Raw genomic sequence first — 14,787 nt, 5'->3', positions numbered from 1 at the left:
GCTTCGGGCCTGAAATTGTCTAGGGCCGGCTCTGCTCCAGAATAGCTTCATAGAGAAAATCAACTAACCCATAAATTACGATGCGGATAAGGAAAAGTGCCATTCTTAATGAACATGTTTATTTTATTAATATTAGAATAAATGTCAATCAATACATTCCATAATGTCTTAAGGTCAGGGTGCATTTAAAGGTAAATAAAAGAAATAAATTTAAACAATTATTATTGTGTGCTTTTTATATGACAGTCATATTTCTTTATATTACAGCTATGTTTTATTGAAGACAATTTGCTTGATTATGACATTATGAATAAAATATCTAACCTGCTTACAGAATGCATGCTAAACAAAACATAATTAGTACAATCAAACCATATTCATTTTTATCAAGGATAATAACTCTTACCACAAAATACATGAATATTATATTGTTTAAACCTCTTCTAATATTAGCCCAGAAGTAACTTCTTAAATTTGTTGCAAACAAAATTCCTTCTGCCATCACAGTGTGTGCTCCTTCCCACTACTGTCTTCAAAAAATGTTATCTCTAATGAAGACTTTAATGTTATTGAAATAATTGTGGTTTGTACCTTTGAATTTTAATTTTACTCAGTGCATCAAAGCAGATAAAAATATCATTAAACTCCCATGTTTACTACTTCCTAGTAATTATTCTGAATTACATATTGTAGCAAATCCTGCATTCATATGTTTAATGTTATTTGTGCATTACTCTCAAACCTTCTTCATTTTTATAACATTTTCATTTGACTTATTTCACACTCTGCAAAGTAGAAATCTGGAGCTACTGTTCCATCTAGTTGTTACTCAGTATATTTAATCATAGGGTTTTCATCCCAGTCTGGAAATGCTGCCATTCTGTTGGCCACTTCTTCTGTAATAGGCCATCCCCAGGCCCTAAAGAAGCGTGTAAGATTTCTGTTGACAGTCTTTGCAAAAGTCTCTGCATACAAATTCATCTTGGAGTCGCGGTCATTGCTGACATTGCCCATCGTTTGATATTCAGCAAAGATTTTCTTAAAGGGCTCCCAGCCGAAACCTTCCTGGAGCTTGAAAATAACACAAGGAAAGGAACACGTTAGCTGTACTTCTGTTAGTTTGGGGGATTTTAGCTAAAATTGCAATTATTATTTTCATGATTTTACTAGCATCCATTCATTTTTATAAATCACTTATGCAGATACTGACAAGATTGGGTGCCAGGCCTTCACACACTCACAGTCACTCATACATACAGTAGTTACTGTAGAATCACTAGTGAAAAGTCAAGCAAAATGACGCCTTTTATTGGCTAACTAAAAAGATTACAATATGCAAGCTTTCAAGGCAACTCAGGCTCCTTCTTCAGGTTTACATCTTGCCTGAAGATGGGGCCTGAGTTGCCTCGAAAGCTTGCATATTGTAATCTTTTTAGTCAGCCAATAAAAGGTGTCATGTTGCACGACTTTTCACTACATTCATAATGGCTAACACGGTACAACACCCTAGTACTTTAGAATCACTAGAGTCACAACCTAACATGAACTGTTTTTGAAATGTGTTAAGAAATAGACAATGGAAAGAACTTACCACTCATCAAAAAATCTTAATACTTTACTTTATAGAGCTTACAAAAATGGAGAAAACAATGGTTCAGTCTATGTGGCAGCCTTATGGAGGGAGCATTGTAGCACAGTGCAAGTAGTCTCAATCTGTGTGGAGCTTGCATGTTCTCCAAAATCAGTGTGGGTTTTTCTCTGGGTAAGCCACTTTTTCTCTCACATCACCAAATTATGTTTACCGCCTCCTAAATGGCTGAAACGTTCCATCTACTTGTTACACAGTATACAGTGTTTTCATGTTAATCTGAAAATGCTGCCATTTTGTTGGCCACTTTAAAAAAAAACCTTTATTCTGTACTTTACAGAGTGCTCATGGCACAGTAGTTTAGATGGTGGACAATTGGGTCAGTGGGAGGAAGGGCTGATGGTGGTCTACAGTTACCTTGAAGGGATCATATAATGCTCCTCCTATATCGCATCCATCCCTTTATGAACTGAATGAGTTTTGCTGTTTATTATTTCCTTTGTGGTTTTTATGAATATATGGTACATGGCTCGTGGAATGGAGTATGTTAAGTAAACTGGTATGTATAAATCGGCCCTTTACAAATGATTGTGAGTGTGTGTGAGGATGCCCAGCGATGGACAGGTGCCCATCTCATGTCAGATGCTGCCCACCTGTCACCTTGTAGTGAATCAGATTAACAAAATAGATGAACTTTTTGGATGGATCTGATTATGTAACTGTTGTGTTTATAAAAATAAATAAACCTTTCAGATGCCCTCATGCAATACTTGTATTGAAATTATTATTATTATTATGGATGGATGGATGGATGGATGGATTATTATTATTATTATTATTATTATTATTATTATATTGACTGTTTTTATCAATTTTTAGGTGTGTTTGCATATAAACCACAAAGCAGCTATTGCAATAACCGATGTCTGTCTATCTATCTGTCCACATGAAAGAACTCAGTCCCCAGTGGACCAATTTGGTTGAAATGTGGCACACTTATTCTTCAAGGAAATTTGTTGAGTCAGTTCAATATTTATTGAAATATCTCAAACCGGTCATGCTGTGCAAAATTAGAAAATTTGAAAATCTCCCATTGAAAAGCATTGGGAGCTCCACCCAACCCGCTATATCCTAACTACAGGGTCACAGGGGTCTGCTGGAGCCAATCCCAGCCAACAAACCCCGGACAGGGCACCAGCCCAAAACAGGGCACGCACACACACACCAAGTACACACTACGGACAATTTAGAATTGCCAATGCACCTAACCTGCATGTCTTTGGACTGTGGGAGGAAACCGGAGCACCTGGAGGAAATCCACGCAGACACGGGGAGAAAATGCAAACTCCACGCAGGGAGGACCCGGGAAGCAAACCCAAGTCTCTTTACTGCGAGGCAGCAGCGCTACCCACTGCGCCACCATGCTGCCCCATTTGGAGCTTATCTTTTGTAAAACAGAGAAACATTCTGTGCGGCTTTAACTGCAAATTAATTTACTGTTTCAATTCTATGTTGACAGCAGTTACCCCAGCTTGTAAATTTTGCATTTTTTCCTGTTTTTCACTTCTAATAGCTGCAGACTGTGTGCACATTTAAGAAATCGCTGTTACAGGCTTCTTGCACACATCCGGCAATCACCTATCAGCAAGTCAAGATGGGTGCGTGTGGAAAAACCTCTACATCAGCAAGTTGTTTTTGCTTTATGACGTCTTCCCTTCAACTTGAGTGCAAACAGTAGAGAAGCAGGGCATCAGTATCTCACTCCTAAGGATGCTTTAAGTTGCAACAGGTAAGTTAAATGATTTTCTTGACTGTTTGAATATAACATGCAAGCACAGAAAGCATAAAGTTAATCTAGATGTGAATGTACCCTGTGGCGTGAAAGCCACTGTTCACAGAGCAAATAAACATTTACTCAGTATTTATCTTACGCTAAGTCAACCTCACAGCTCATTACCTCATTAGCTGCAGTTTATAATAATTCACTTTTTTACTGGCACTACAATTTATAAGGGTGGCCAAAGGTCCTTTTGACACCGACAGCTCTGATTTCAGGCTATGCAACCTGATAAATAACAGGAATATCCAAATGTCTGTGTTTAAATAGGCTGCCCATCTAAAAAAACACCCTCACAGTTTATTTACAGCTACACACACTAAATTCCAAGGGGCACAAAACCCCATAACCCCCCACCCCCTGTAATATATGAATAATGTGGCCAAGGAAAGTGGAAGGCTTCATTAACAACTGAATTTCCTCTCGAACAGCATTGTGAGGATAACTAAAAAGCAAACAAAAACAGAGAGCGTTATCATTTATTTCTTTCCACTTCAAGCATCATGTGGGCTCCTATGTTTTTAATTGTGAAAATGTTTTTTCCTGCGCCTTGATCGCTCTCTGATGATGATGAGATAAAGCAGCCATTAAACAAATGAGGATGGGCTCTATGTGTGGGCATACATGCTACATAAGTGTCGAACTTTAAGGTTTTGAAAATCTGGTTACCCTATAATTTACTATCAGACTACCACAGGCCTCTGATATCCATAATAGTCAGAGGCTGTAGTAAAGATCACCTTTCACTTCTGTTTTTCGCTAATGTTTGACCCATTTCATGAAAATAACATGTCCAATCATGGTCAAGTATGGAAGAAATTGCAAAAAGATTATTTATTTATTTAGGTTATGTTAATTGGCACTTGCAAATTGTCACTGTGTGTGAATATGGTGTGGGTGTGCACAAGAGTGGTCCAAGTGATGGACTAGAGTCCTGTCCAGGCCTGTTTTTAGCCCTTTGCTCAGTCCTGATGGGATAGCCTCTGACCACACACCACCCTGAAATGGATTGAGAAAGTTCTGGAACTGACCAACTAAAAGTCCTCAAACGCACCTGAATGTTACTCCATGTGTACATTTTCTAACTTGTTACCATTTTACAAGACATTGCATCTATAGATGCTCACTTCTTTTTGCCTGGTTGTTTGTGAAATGTTTTGTTAAAATTTCTTAGCATTACAACTCGGACTGGCAAAAAATAAATTTGACAACCCTGAATATGCTTTACCCTCTTTAAGCAGTGAATATGTTTATTTACCTATCAAAACTGCAATTTGGCCTAACTCAGCAAATACAGTATATGTTGTTTAGATTGTTAAAGAAATGTTCCAACTTTCTGGAACAAACATCATTTTGAAAATCCAAATTATTCTAAATGCTACACTAATAACTACTGTTGCTTGTTTTTTAAGTATAATTAATAGATTAAGTAAGAACTGTTAGTTATGGGGGCGGCATGGTGGCACAGTGGGTAGCGCTGCTGCCTCGCAGTTAGAAGACCTGGGTTCGCTTCCCGAGTCCTCCCTGTGTGGAGTTTGCATGTTCTCCCCATGTCTGCATTGGTTTCCTCCAGGTACTCTGGTTTCCTCCCACAGTCTAAAGACATGCAGGTTATGTGCATTTGCGATTCTAAATTGTCCCTAGTGTGTGTGTCTGTGTGTGTGTGCCCTGCGGTGGGCTGGCGCCCTGCCCGGGGTTTGTTTCCTGCCTTGCACGCTGGGATTGGCTCCAGCAGACCCCCGTGACCCTGTAGTTAGGATATAGCGGGTTGGATAATGGATGGATGGATCTCAGTTATGGGAGTCATACCATCTAAACTCCTATGAATTGGTACTAATTCAGGAATATCTAATCTGCATATACCAGCACATTGATTTTGTTGAGATAAAAGCTTATTCTGTTATGAGCAAAGATGTTACTAATGCTGACACTGTCCTTCTTGCACATGTAACAATAAACGGGTATTTCTAACTGAACTTGTAAACAGGAAGTAAAACTTCTTTCTTTCAAACAGGTTAATTTCAGCGTAAACCCAAAAGAAATGGAGTAGCAAAGCTTATCTGATGTCCCAAGCTTTCTGTGAAAGGACATCTGTTTTTCTGGCACCTACGGCAATTGGTTCTTCTTGATAGCGCAGAATGTAATTTAGTGCTGTCAAATGGGACAAATTCATTTCCACTATGTGAATAATGATAACAGACAGGTTAGGACTCCATTTTACTTTCTTATTAAACATTACTGTACAGACAGCTAGTTAATGAGTACCATTTCAACATTTACCTGAAGATAGGTCTCCAAGGCAGTGAAAACCTCCCAGTGTTGTAGCTTGGCACCTTTCTTGAGATACTCTTTGATAATCTTCATTCGGTTTTCTGGAGCTAGTGCACTATGAGCTTTCTCTCTGGGAATGTTCAGGATAGTCTCATGTACGTACACAGACCAGAGGTTGCATGTGGCCTCTGTTGTATGAGGTGGAAACTCCCACTTGCCTTGCTGCTGATTATGGCCCAGCTCATGAATTGGACCCCATGTGCCATTGACATCAATGTCATTTGCATTAATAAGGGCCCCTGTTGATTCTAAATGAACCATGACAGGATATCCAGCATGCATCCACCCTGTAGCCATAAAAAAACAGATATATCAGATGTATTAAGTTAAAAAACAAAACAAGGGATTCTGAAATTCAAGCTAACTTTCTCTTCTGAGTATGGACTAGAAGAATACATACATGTGGTTATTAAATGCAAATTGCTAGTCTGGCATTTCCAGCAGATATTGTATACATTGTATGTCTGATATTATCTATTTAAATGTTTTAGTACTTTGAATATTTAAATATTATACAAGCAGCTTTAAATAGCTATTTGTTTAAATATACTGGAACTTTCACTCCACATCAGGGTTTAGTTCCTGTCTTGTTCGTGTAGCGACTTTGGAATCTCCTTACTTTCTACTGGATAAAGTGAGTTTAGAAAATAGAGCATTGGATGGAACAATTAGATATGGAATATCTTCATTTTCTTAACCCACTCAGACCACAAAAGGATCACAAGGAATCACAGTCTGTCCAGCTGCAACATTTACAAAGCAACATTCAACTTTACATGAAAACCCACAAACCAGCCATGCATGGTCCTTTGCATGACATGTTCTCATGCACAGCCACACTCATTCATATTTAGTCAGTTTCAGATCAACGGTTAACTTAACATTTACATTTTTTTAACAGTTACATCAAACAAGAAATCTTGTAGAATGCCCACACAGACATTAGGGGAACCTCTGCATGGACTGGGTGGGGAAATCTATCTATCTATCTATCTATCTATCTATCTATCTATCTATCTATCTATCTATCTATCTATCTATCTATCTATCTATCTATCTATCTATCTATCTATCTATCTATCTATCTATCTATCTATCTATCTATCTATCTACCCATGGTTCCTATTCAATGTGTCCATATATGTATGCAAAGAACAAATTATCATCATCCACTTAAAGCATGACTTGATGGAGTATTTCTAACAAGAAATCAATATGAAGAACTTTTTAATGAGCCAGGAGTGAATATCAAGAGTGTCATCCATTGATGAGGAACAACATTTGACAACTTTTAATACAATTTGGAAGATTCTTATACTTTAAAATTAAATCAGTCTTTAGCAATGGATTCAAAGCCTGAAGTTGCCATCCTGTTACTGTGTTTTTCATCTAGTTTTATTTTGTCCCATCTGTGTCTCTTATGCTACTCCAGTTAGAGGATTATTATTTTGGTGGTTGGGTATGAAAAATGAAACACTATAAATACATGTTCCAAGCAAAGAATTGCTGTCAATCCAGTAATTTAGTTGTTTTCCAATTTTCACAGATTTTTTTTTTATTATAAAGACAAAACCTTTACAAGCAATCACAATCTGTTTACATTCATGCATATTAACAATAGCAATTCAACAATTCCTCTCATCACTGTGTCCCACTCATTCCAGCCTAAATTGTTCCTTATAATAAAAAAAAATCCAAAGTAGCCTACAAAGTCTTTCAACAACTACTCAGAACCTCAGTTCCATTGTATTTTGAAGACCAGGCTCCTCAAACACATTATAGTTTTAGTGGTTTGTTCAACTGAATCTTTCAATACCAATGATGAATCTCTAAACTAAATTAATGTGTTGCTTGATTTTACAGTAGAATGTGAGCTGTTGAATTATTATTATTATTTGTTTTGTAACCTATGATTTATACCCCACCAATGTTTATGACAAGGTGATGTTCATGTGTCCTAATCCCTTTCCTTATAATTATGTGTTTGGCACCTTCAGGTGTGACCCGACCTTCCCCTTATATTTCACCTGATTGCCCCAGATCTTTTATGAGGCATTCGCTTTTCCTGCTTTTGTTGTTTTATTTCCTTTTTATGCTTCTAGTCTGCTATTTGGAGCATGTTTGTTTGAATCTTCTGGTTTGAACAATTCTCTCTCACTCTTGTTTTCTCTCTAGATTAACAGACATGTTTGGTAATTATAGATTTATATCTTTTGTTTTGTTTCATTTGTTCTGAATACTTAAGTTTGATATTTTTGCATTCCTAGATAACTTAATAATTTCAATATTTTTGATTTTTTTCATTATTTAATAAATTAAATATTTAAAGTTTTGTTTTTTGGGTCCAGGAATTTTGTCAGTTCTCCTCTCCCTTTGAATGATTTTTATAGACCTCAAGTCTACAAAAGGATTCAGGAAGAGAAACTGGGGTCTGAAAGGACTTTCAGAAGATGAGACTTGCACCAGGCCATTTAAGGGCCAGAGCACAGCCCCAGATCAGGACAGGTGGGACCAGGCTGTTCTTTTTCGGGTATGGATGGGAAAGAATGGCAGGTGGCCAGGATTTCACGTTTGGAATATTAGGTAACAGAATAAGAGGCCTGACTGAGACACATATTTTTCTTTTACCATTCTAGACACATATTTTCCTATCCCTCACAGTTTATCTTGTTTTTAAAAAAATGACAAAATGTAAGTAATTAGAACAAAATTGTTTTTTACCGTGTGAGATCTGTGCATCAGTCACAAAACGTTCTTTTCGTTTAAAAATTGGAGGAATGACAGCTAACTCTGTAATCCCTTTCATCAGTCTGTTCCACAGTAGACCAAGTTTTTCTGGATCCTCTACATTGCGGAGGTCTTCTGAGCGTACAGTCAGGATGATGTTCTCAAATTCTACCTCACCCCAGGGAGCTGGGTAATGGCGTATAGTCTGCTGCCAGTCTGCTACGCTGGTTTCTCCTAATTGACATATAAAATCTGATTAATCATTCATTATTTTGAATAATCCACAAAGATTAGTGGCAACAATAAAATAACAGACTGTTAAAAAATGAAAGATACATCAGCTTTACATCACTGAAATGAGAAGCTGAAGCAGGCTTGGCAGCAAAATTATTAAGAAAGAAAAGAAAATGAAACAACAATAAACATATTAATAGTGTCTATTGTACATAAATTGTCTACAGTAGATTTATACAGTACTTTACAAGCTAAGGGTCAAATCAAAGTACTTGGCACATGCAGTGTTACTAAAAAATACACAAATATGTTTTCATCCATATGAATTATTTTATGTTACAATTTGAATCTTAAATTGAATAGGCACAACACCACATCCCTGTGAATGAAAACATTGGTTAAATGTAAGTGCAGCTTCTCAAATGACAAGGGGTAGGCAGAGAGGAACGTGAGACACAACATGAACTTAGGAGATGGAGAGAAAAATAAAATCTACTTACTAGTTAGAAATGGAAAGTCTTGTAAATGTGCTGGGTGCCCTAAAGGCAATGGGAAAATTCACCCAAGCAAAAGAAAGAGTTGTAGTCTGTGTGGAAGTATATAATCACCCAGGACACTAGAGGGCAGGGGATCGAAGAAGCACCAGAGATTTTGGATCCTATAATACTGTGTTCCATTTACCTTGGATATCTGAGCTGTGAATGACATCACAGCCATGTTGACTACATTCCAGCAAAATATTCAGGAAAAACAATACTGAAGCCTCCAGAAAATCTTTGTTGTGCTTGCTCTTTCGAAATACAGTGAACTAATGAGCAACACATTATTTTGCGCATTCAAGGACTGGACAGTGCTATTGCTACATCCCATTGGAATAGATTTCACGTCAGATTTCCTACTAGGAAACTTGGGCCTTGTATGTTAAATCTGAGTTTATCTAGCTTCAGATTATGATGTCAATCTACAATGGCAATGTACACCATGAACTTTAGTGAAAAATGTAGTAGTATACTGTTTATTAGCTCATCCGTCTATTTATGTACATACTGTACTGATGAATGTCTATCTGTGGACCTGTTACTGTGGTGTTTGATGCAGAAAATACCACATAATGCATTTTTATTGACTGGTATTTATTTTGAAAAAACAAGCAGAACAAAGGTTTTCCTGCAGGTGTCCATATTGTTTTTCTGAATGTTTTATAGGAACATAGCCAACTCAGGTGTGTGCTCATTCTCAGCTCTGAAATTCAAGTTAGGTACGTGGAATTCAGCATGTGCATGTTTGACTGATTTAATGAGACACAAATAAGCATTAGTGCTAATAAACAATATGATACTACAGCTTTTACATCTGTTGATTCAGGGAGCTGTCATCTGGGATTCCAGGGCCAGGGTTAGTGAAGCTTTCCTAACTTTTGAAGTAGGAAATAAGACTTGTGGGAGTATTCCTGTTGAAACTTTCTACTGGGAACTCTGAAATTCTGACTTCCCAGTTCAAACGGAACACAGAGTTAGGGGATGACGAGCAAAAGGCTCAACTGCCCTCTTAAGCGCAGAAATAGATGCCATGGAGTTCAGGATGGATATCCCAAGTAGAAACTTTTTATTTTTTTCCTTTAGGTGAGTACACACATATGAAGCTGCCTTAGACATGCAGCACCTTAAAGTCTAATAAAGGCTCAAGAGTGCAGCAAAAGTAATAGCTGTTGGAGGAAGTTCTAGCCTGGTAGATTCCTTGAGGTAAAGAGAGCCCATTTCTCTTTGGAGAAAGTGGCTCTAATGAGGGTATAAGAACAAAAGCTTTATTATTTATTATTAAACTCAATCAAAAGTGATGCCAGAATAACTAAGGCCAACTAAAAATAATTAACTGTTGATAACCAATTGAAAACTATAAATTTTAACTGGTATTGATCATTTTCAATTTTATAGAAATCAGTCAGAAATTGGCTATGCAATACTAAATTTATAAAAAATAATAATTGTTTGACATTATTAAACAAACACCCTAAAGTACATAAGCGTTCAATTTTAGTTACTTTTTTAAAACAACAGAAACACCTAAACTGTGTTTTCCAATCCAGTATGTAATTTATTGTTTAGCTTACTTTGTTATTAAGCCCAAGATCTTATTTTCAGATTGAAGCTCACAACTGTCTAATTTATTTTTAGTTTAATTTTATAAGAATAACACCCTACAAGTTAAACAGTATGTTTTGACATTATTAGTTATTTCAGTTAATTGGACATTTTACTGCATAGTTGTTATGGCAAGCTCCATCAAGAGTTTTGATATTTTTAAAGCTTCTGTAAGAGCCAATCTTAGAATGTTTAATGTCAATGTTAGAATTGCTTAATTTCAATAATAGAACACCAGCTTCTTATAGTTACTTAGAAAATGGTATAGTCTTTTACCCCCTGTAGGTTAACATGAAATAGAACATTCTTAGCTATATCTGTAAAAGTGAGTGTTATATTAAGCCATCCATCCATCCATTTTCCAACCCGCTGAATCCAAACACAGGGTCACGGGGGTCTGCCGGAGCCAATCCCAGCCAACACAGGGCACAAGGCAGGGAACCAATCCCGGGCAGGGTGCCAACCCACCGCAGGACACACACAAGCACACCCACACACCAAGCACACACTAGGGCCAATTTAGAATCACCAATCCACCTAACCTGCATGTCTTTGGAAATAATCTTATTGCTAGCATGGACTGTTTTCAAATAACAGATTGGTATTCAGTTTTCTAAACGTTTTCATACGAACATTTGAAAGTGTGACTGTATGACCAAGCTTAGAGAAACATGAAGCAAGATACAGACTTTTACAGACCATTCTTTAAACAAAATCTTTTCTTTAAAATCAGTTTTTTCTCTATTTTTGTGTTAATTGTTTTGCTTTGAAATTTTACTAAAACTTCTAAAATGAAGATATTTGGTCTATGGAATTATTGGAAAACATGTCACACTAGTACCAGAACTGTCCTATGAAGCAAACTGAAAGCTGATGAACTTTGGTAATTTTGGACAAACACAGCTACAACTTCCATTTAATGACTTCTGCTTGAAGTTATATTGAGAAAATGTAAACAGTATTGCACTTCTTCAATGTTTAATACATAGGCCTACTAGAAAACATCTAGTACTCTCAAGATCGAGGCTGAGCCCCAGTAGTGCATGAGTACCAGCAGGCTGCCACACCACATGTACTTGATGGGCTGTAGATGCCGAAGCTATCATTGTCTTCTTCCTGTCATGTTTTTGGATTTTGCAATTTGCTTCACATTTAGCAGACATGTCACCTTCTTGATCATTTTGTGTATGCATTTTGTCATAAGAAAGTCAAAAACCCTGATAACTTTGCGGAGACCAGGGGCCTCATGTATAAACGGTGCATACGCACAGAAATCTTCCGTACGAACGTTTCCACGGTCAAATCGCGATGTATAAAACCTAAACTTGGTGTAAAGCCACGCACATTTCCACAGTACCTCATACCCTGGTGTACACAATTTCTCCGCTCGGTTTTGCAGACTGGCAGCACCCAGCGTCAAAGCAGTGCTACTGTTCCTGTGTGGTCACCCTTTCTTTCTTAGACCCACATTCCTGACGCGGCTTTATAAATACACTGAAATTAACTGCATATTGTTTATTAGTGTAATGCATCTGATTGTAATTAACCTGTAGCAATATAATGGTCCAGGGAATAGCCATAATATTCCAAATACCATAACTGCTTTAACGTTGTTACTCTCACTGCATCTTCTTCTTCTTTCAGCTGCTCCCGTTAAGGGTTGCCACAGCGGATCATCTTTTTCCATATTACTCTCACTGCACCACTCTGAGTATTTATATCACTGTATCTGAGTGGGGAATCACAGCAGCAGCTGATCGAAAAGAGAATTATCGGTATACAGTATCAAGCACGCTGCCTCAGCCACAAAACGGTTCAAAGCCTTTCCTGTACGGAACTCGCGGTTCAGAAACAGTTTCATCCCAAGAACTATAAACGCACTCAGTCAAGTGCTCCTTGTAGAACTGTTTGTACTTATAAGTACAATTACCCCACTGTAAACTTGCACTACAGTTATAAAATTGCACAACCTGCGCCACTTTATAAAGCGCGTATGATGACAATGTCATTTTTAAGATGAAATGCAGCAAAATATGTTGATTATAGTATACAGATAAAACTTTAAGCTTCATTTAAATAATCTGTATCGTTAATAATTAAACATGTGAGGACACGGTGCCGCAGCGTGAGCTAGTTCACGGATTGCTCCTGCCTTGCACTGTATTTTTGCTGGTGCTGACACGACACTGGAAGGATAGACGGATAGAATAATTAAACATGTACTACGAAGATATTTCAATGTTCCTTAAACGTTTTGAAGAATCGGCGTTCTAAGTTTACAGATGGCTTAACGTCTATTACAGAGCTGATTGTGTGGCGATTGGGTATTTGGAGAAAGAAAAGTAAGGACAGGAATTGGAGGTTAGTTTGTTTGAAAGAGACAGTACTTCTGTAATAAATTATTTCATCGAAGGTCGATGGTGCAGCAAGCCTCTTGCGTGAGATATGAACCAATTATTTCATTGAAGGTCGCGCATGGTGCAGCAAGCCTCTTGCGTGAGATATGAACAATCACTGCGCCACCGTGTTCCCATGTTTAATAACATGATTTCATTCCTATCATCATGAAAAAGATATCACATATACATCTCAGTATTTTAATTATTCAGAGAGCTGTAATATCACGAATGTAATGGATTCTGTGTCCTGTCGGAGAAAGAGAAAGAACGGAAGCACGTAGTGATTCACACACATAGAGCACATAGAAGATCAAACACAGAACAAAGCATTTAACGTGCTACTTTAGTTACGATGGGATTTGAGAAACTAGTAAAATAAACTATTTTAAGATGAAGTTTATGATGTTCTACTTTAATGACAAAATAAACTACGTGATTAAAGTGGAAATTTCGAGATTAAAGTTGACATTTCATGCTTTTTTCCACTGTGTGCCTATTTTTTTTCTCTGTACCCTAATAAGCTTTCATATGACACTCAGACGATGGGCTACGAGTCGCCTTTTCACGCCGACTTTGATATGAGACAACATCTTTTTTATTTCAGGCACTGTGTGACTTTGTGAACTTGAGCTTTCGAGTTTCTCTGACACTATGTCACTCGATCAACTTCCTTTTGTTGTTTATATCACTGTTTAAACCAAAAAATTGTACGTTTTTCTTTGCCTCCACTTGGTATTCGCTGAAATTCTTATATTTTCCCCCGTGCTTTTCCCATTGTCTTTTCACAGAAGGCTGAGCTTAAGGGCTATTTATATTGATTTGCATATTCAAAGAGGCGCAATTCTGGGAGGAGTTGGGGCGGGACAGAAGGCGCGTGCACGTGCGTTACTTTTCACGCTGATCGGGATTTATGTAGCGGAAGAACGTGGAAGTTTGCGTACGTACAGATTCCTGCATCTGGATTTTTCTGTGCGTACGCACATTCCTGCTTTTGTGCTTACGCCATGTTATAGTGTGAGTTCTACACACAGCATTATACATGAGGCCCCAGAGCTGTCATTTGTCTTCTTCCTATCAATTAATTGGCTTCTGCACGTTGCTTCCCTTTTGGCAGATGTCTCCGCCACCACTTGCTGTGAGAACAACCCAAGGCTCAATTATATGGCTGAGGTAGCCCGTACTTCCAATTCATGGTTTGTGTTATGCATATGACATTATAAGCTCTGGATTAATTTCAGGACACAGTGGTTTGTGAATTTTTGTGTGGCAGATAGACAATATTTAGCATTTTATACACATAGATTCTTTGTCTCTAAAGAGGGAACATTATGACAGCATGAACTACAATAGTGCATCAGAAATGTGATTTTTTTTGTTTTTGCTTTAATATTAATTGGTATATATTTTTTGTGATACATTTTACACACAAATTGTCTGAGCATTACCCTTTAATTTTAGAAGATGGTGGTGAAGAGGATGAAATGATGGAATTAAATTAAATTATAATTTGAAATATCCTATTCTTTTTTA

At 37.4% G+C, this 14,787-nt stretch overlaps 1 protein-coding gene across 1 annotated transcript in view; it reads right to left on the bottom strand.

Annotated features, from left to right (window-relative positions):
• Nucleotides 1-251: 251 nt before the first annotated feature.
• Nucleotides 252-14,787, bottom strand: part of LOC114650483 (TRPM8 channel-associated factor homolog) — a 40,075-nt gene continuing 25,539 nt past the window's right edge. Inside the window, exons 6-8 of the mRNA XM_028800142.2 lie at nt 8,478-8,717; nt 5,706-6,043; nt 252-1,071 (exon numbers count right to left, since the gene is read on the bottom strand). Coding sequence (XP_028655975.2) covers nt 826-1,071; nt 5,706-6,043; nt 8,478-8,717 — 824 coding nt within the window. The 3' untranslated portion in view covers nt 252-825. The remainder of the gene's footprint in view (nt 1,072-5,705; nt 6,044-8,477; nt 8,718-14,787) is intronic.

Source organism: Erpetoichthys calabaricus, chromosome 1, assembly GCF_900747795.2.
Source record: "Erpetoichthys calabaricus chromosome 1, fErpCal1.3, whole genome shotgun sequence".
NCBI lineage: Eukaryota > Metazoa > Chordata > Cladistia > Polypteriformes > Polypteridae > Erpetoichthys > Erpetoichthys calabaricus.
Note: the sequence above shows the minus strand (reverse complement) of the source record. Positions and strands in the feature narration are given on the sequence as shown.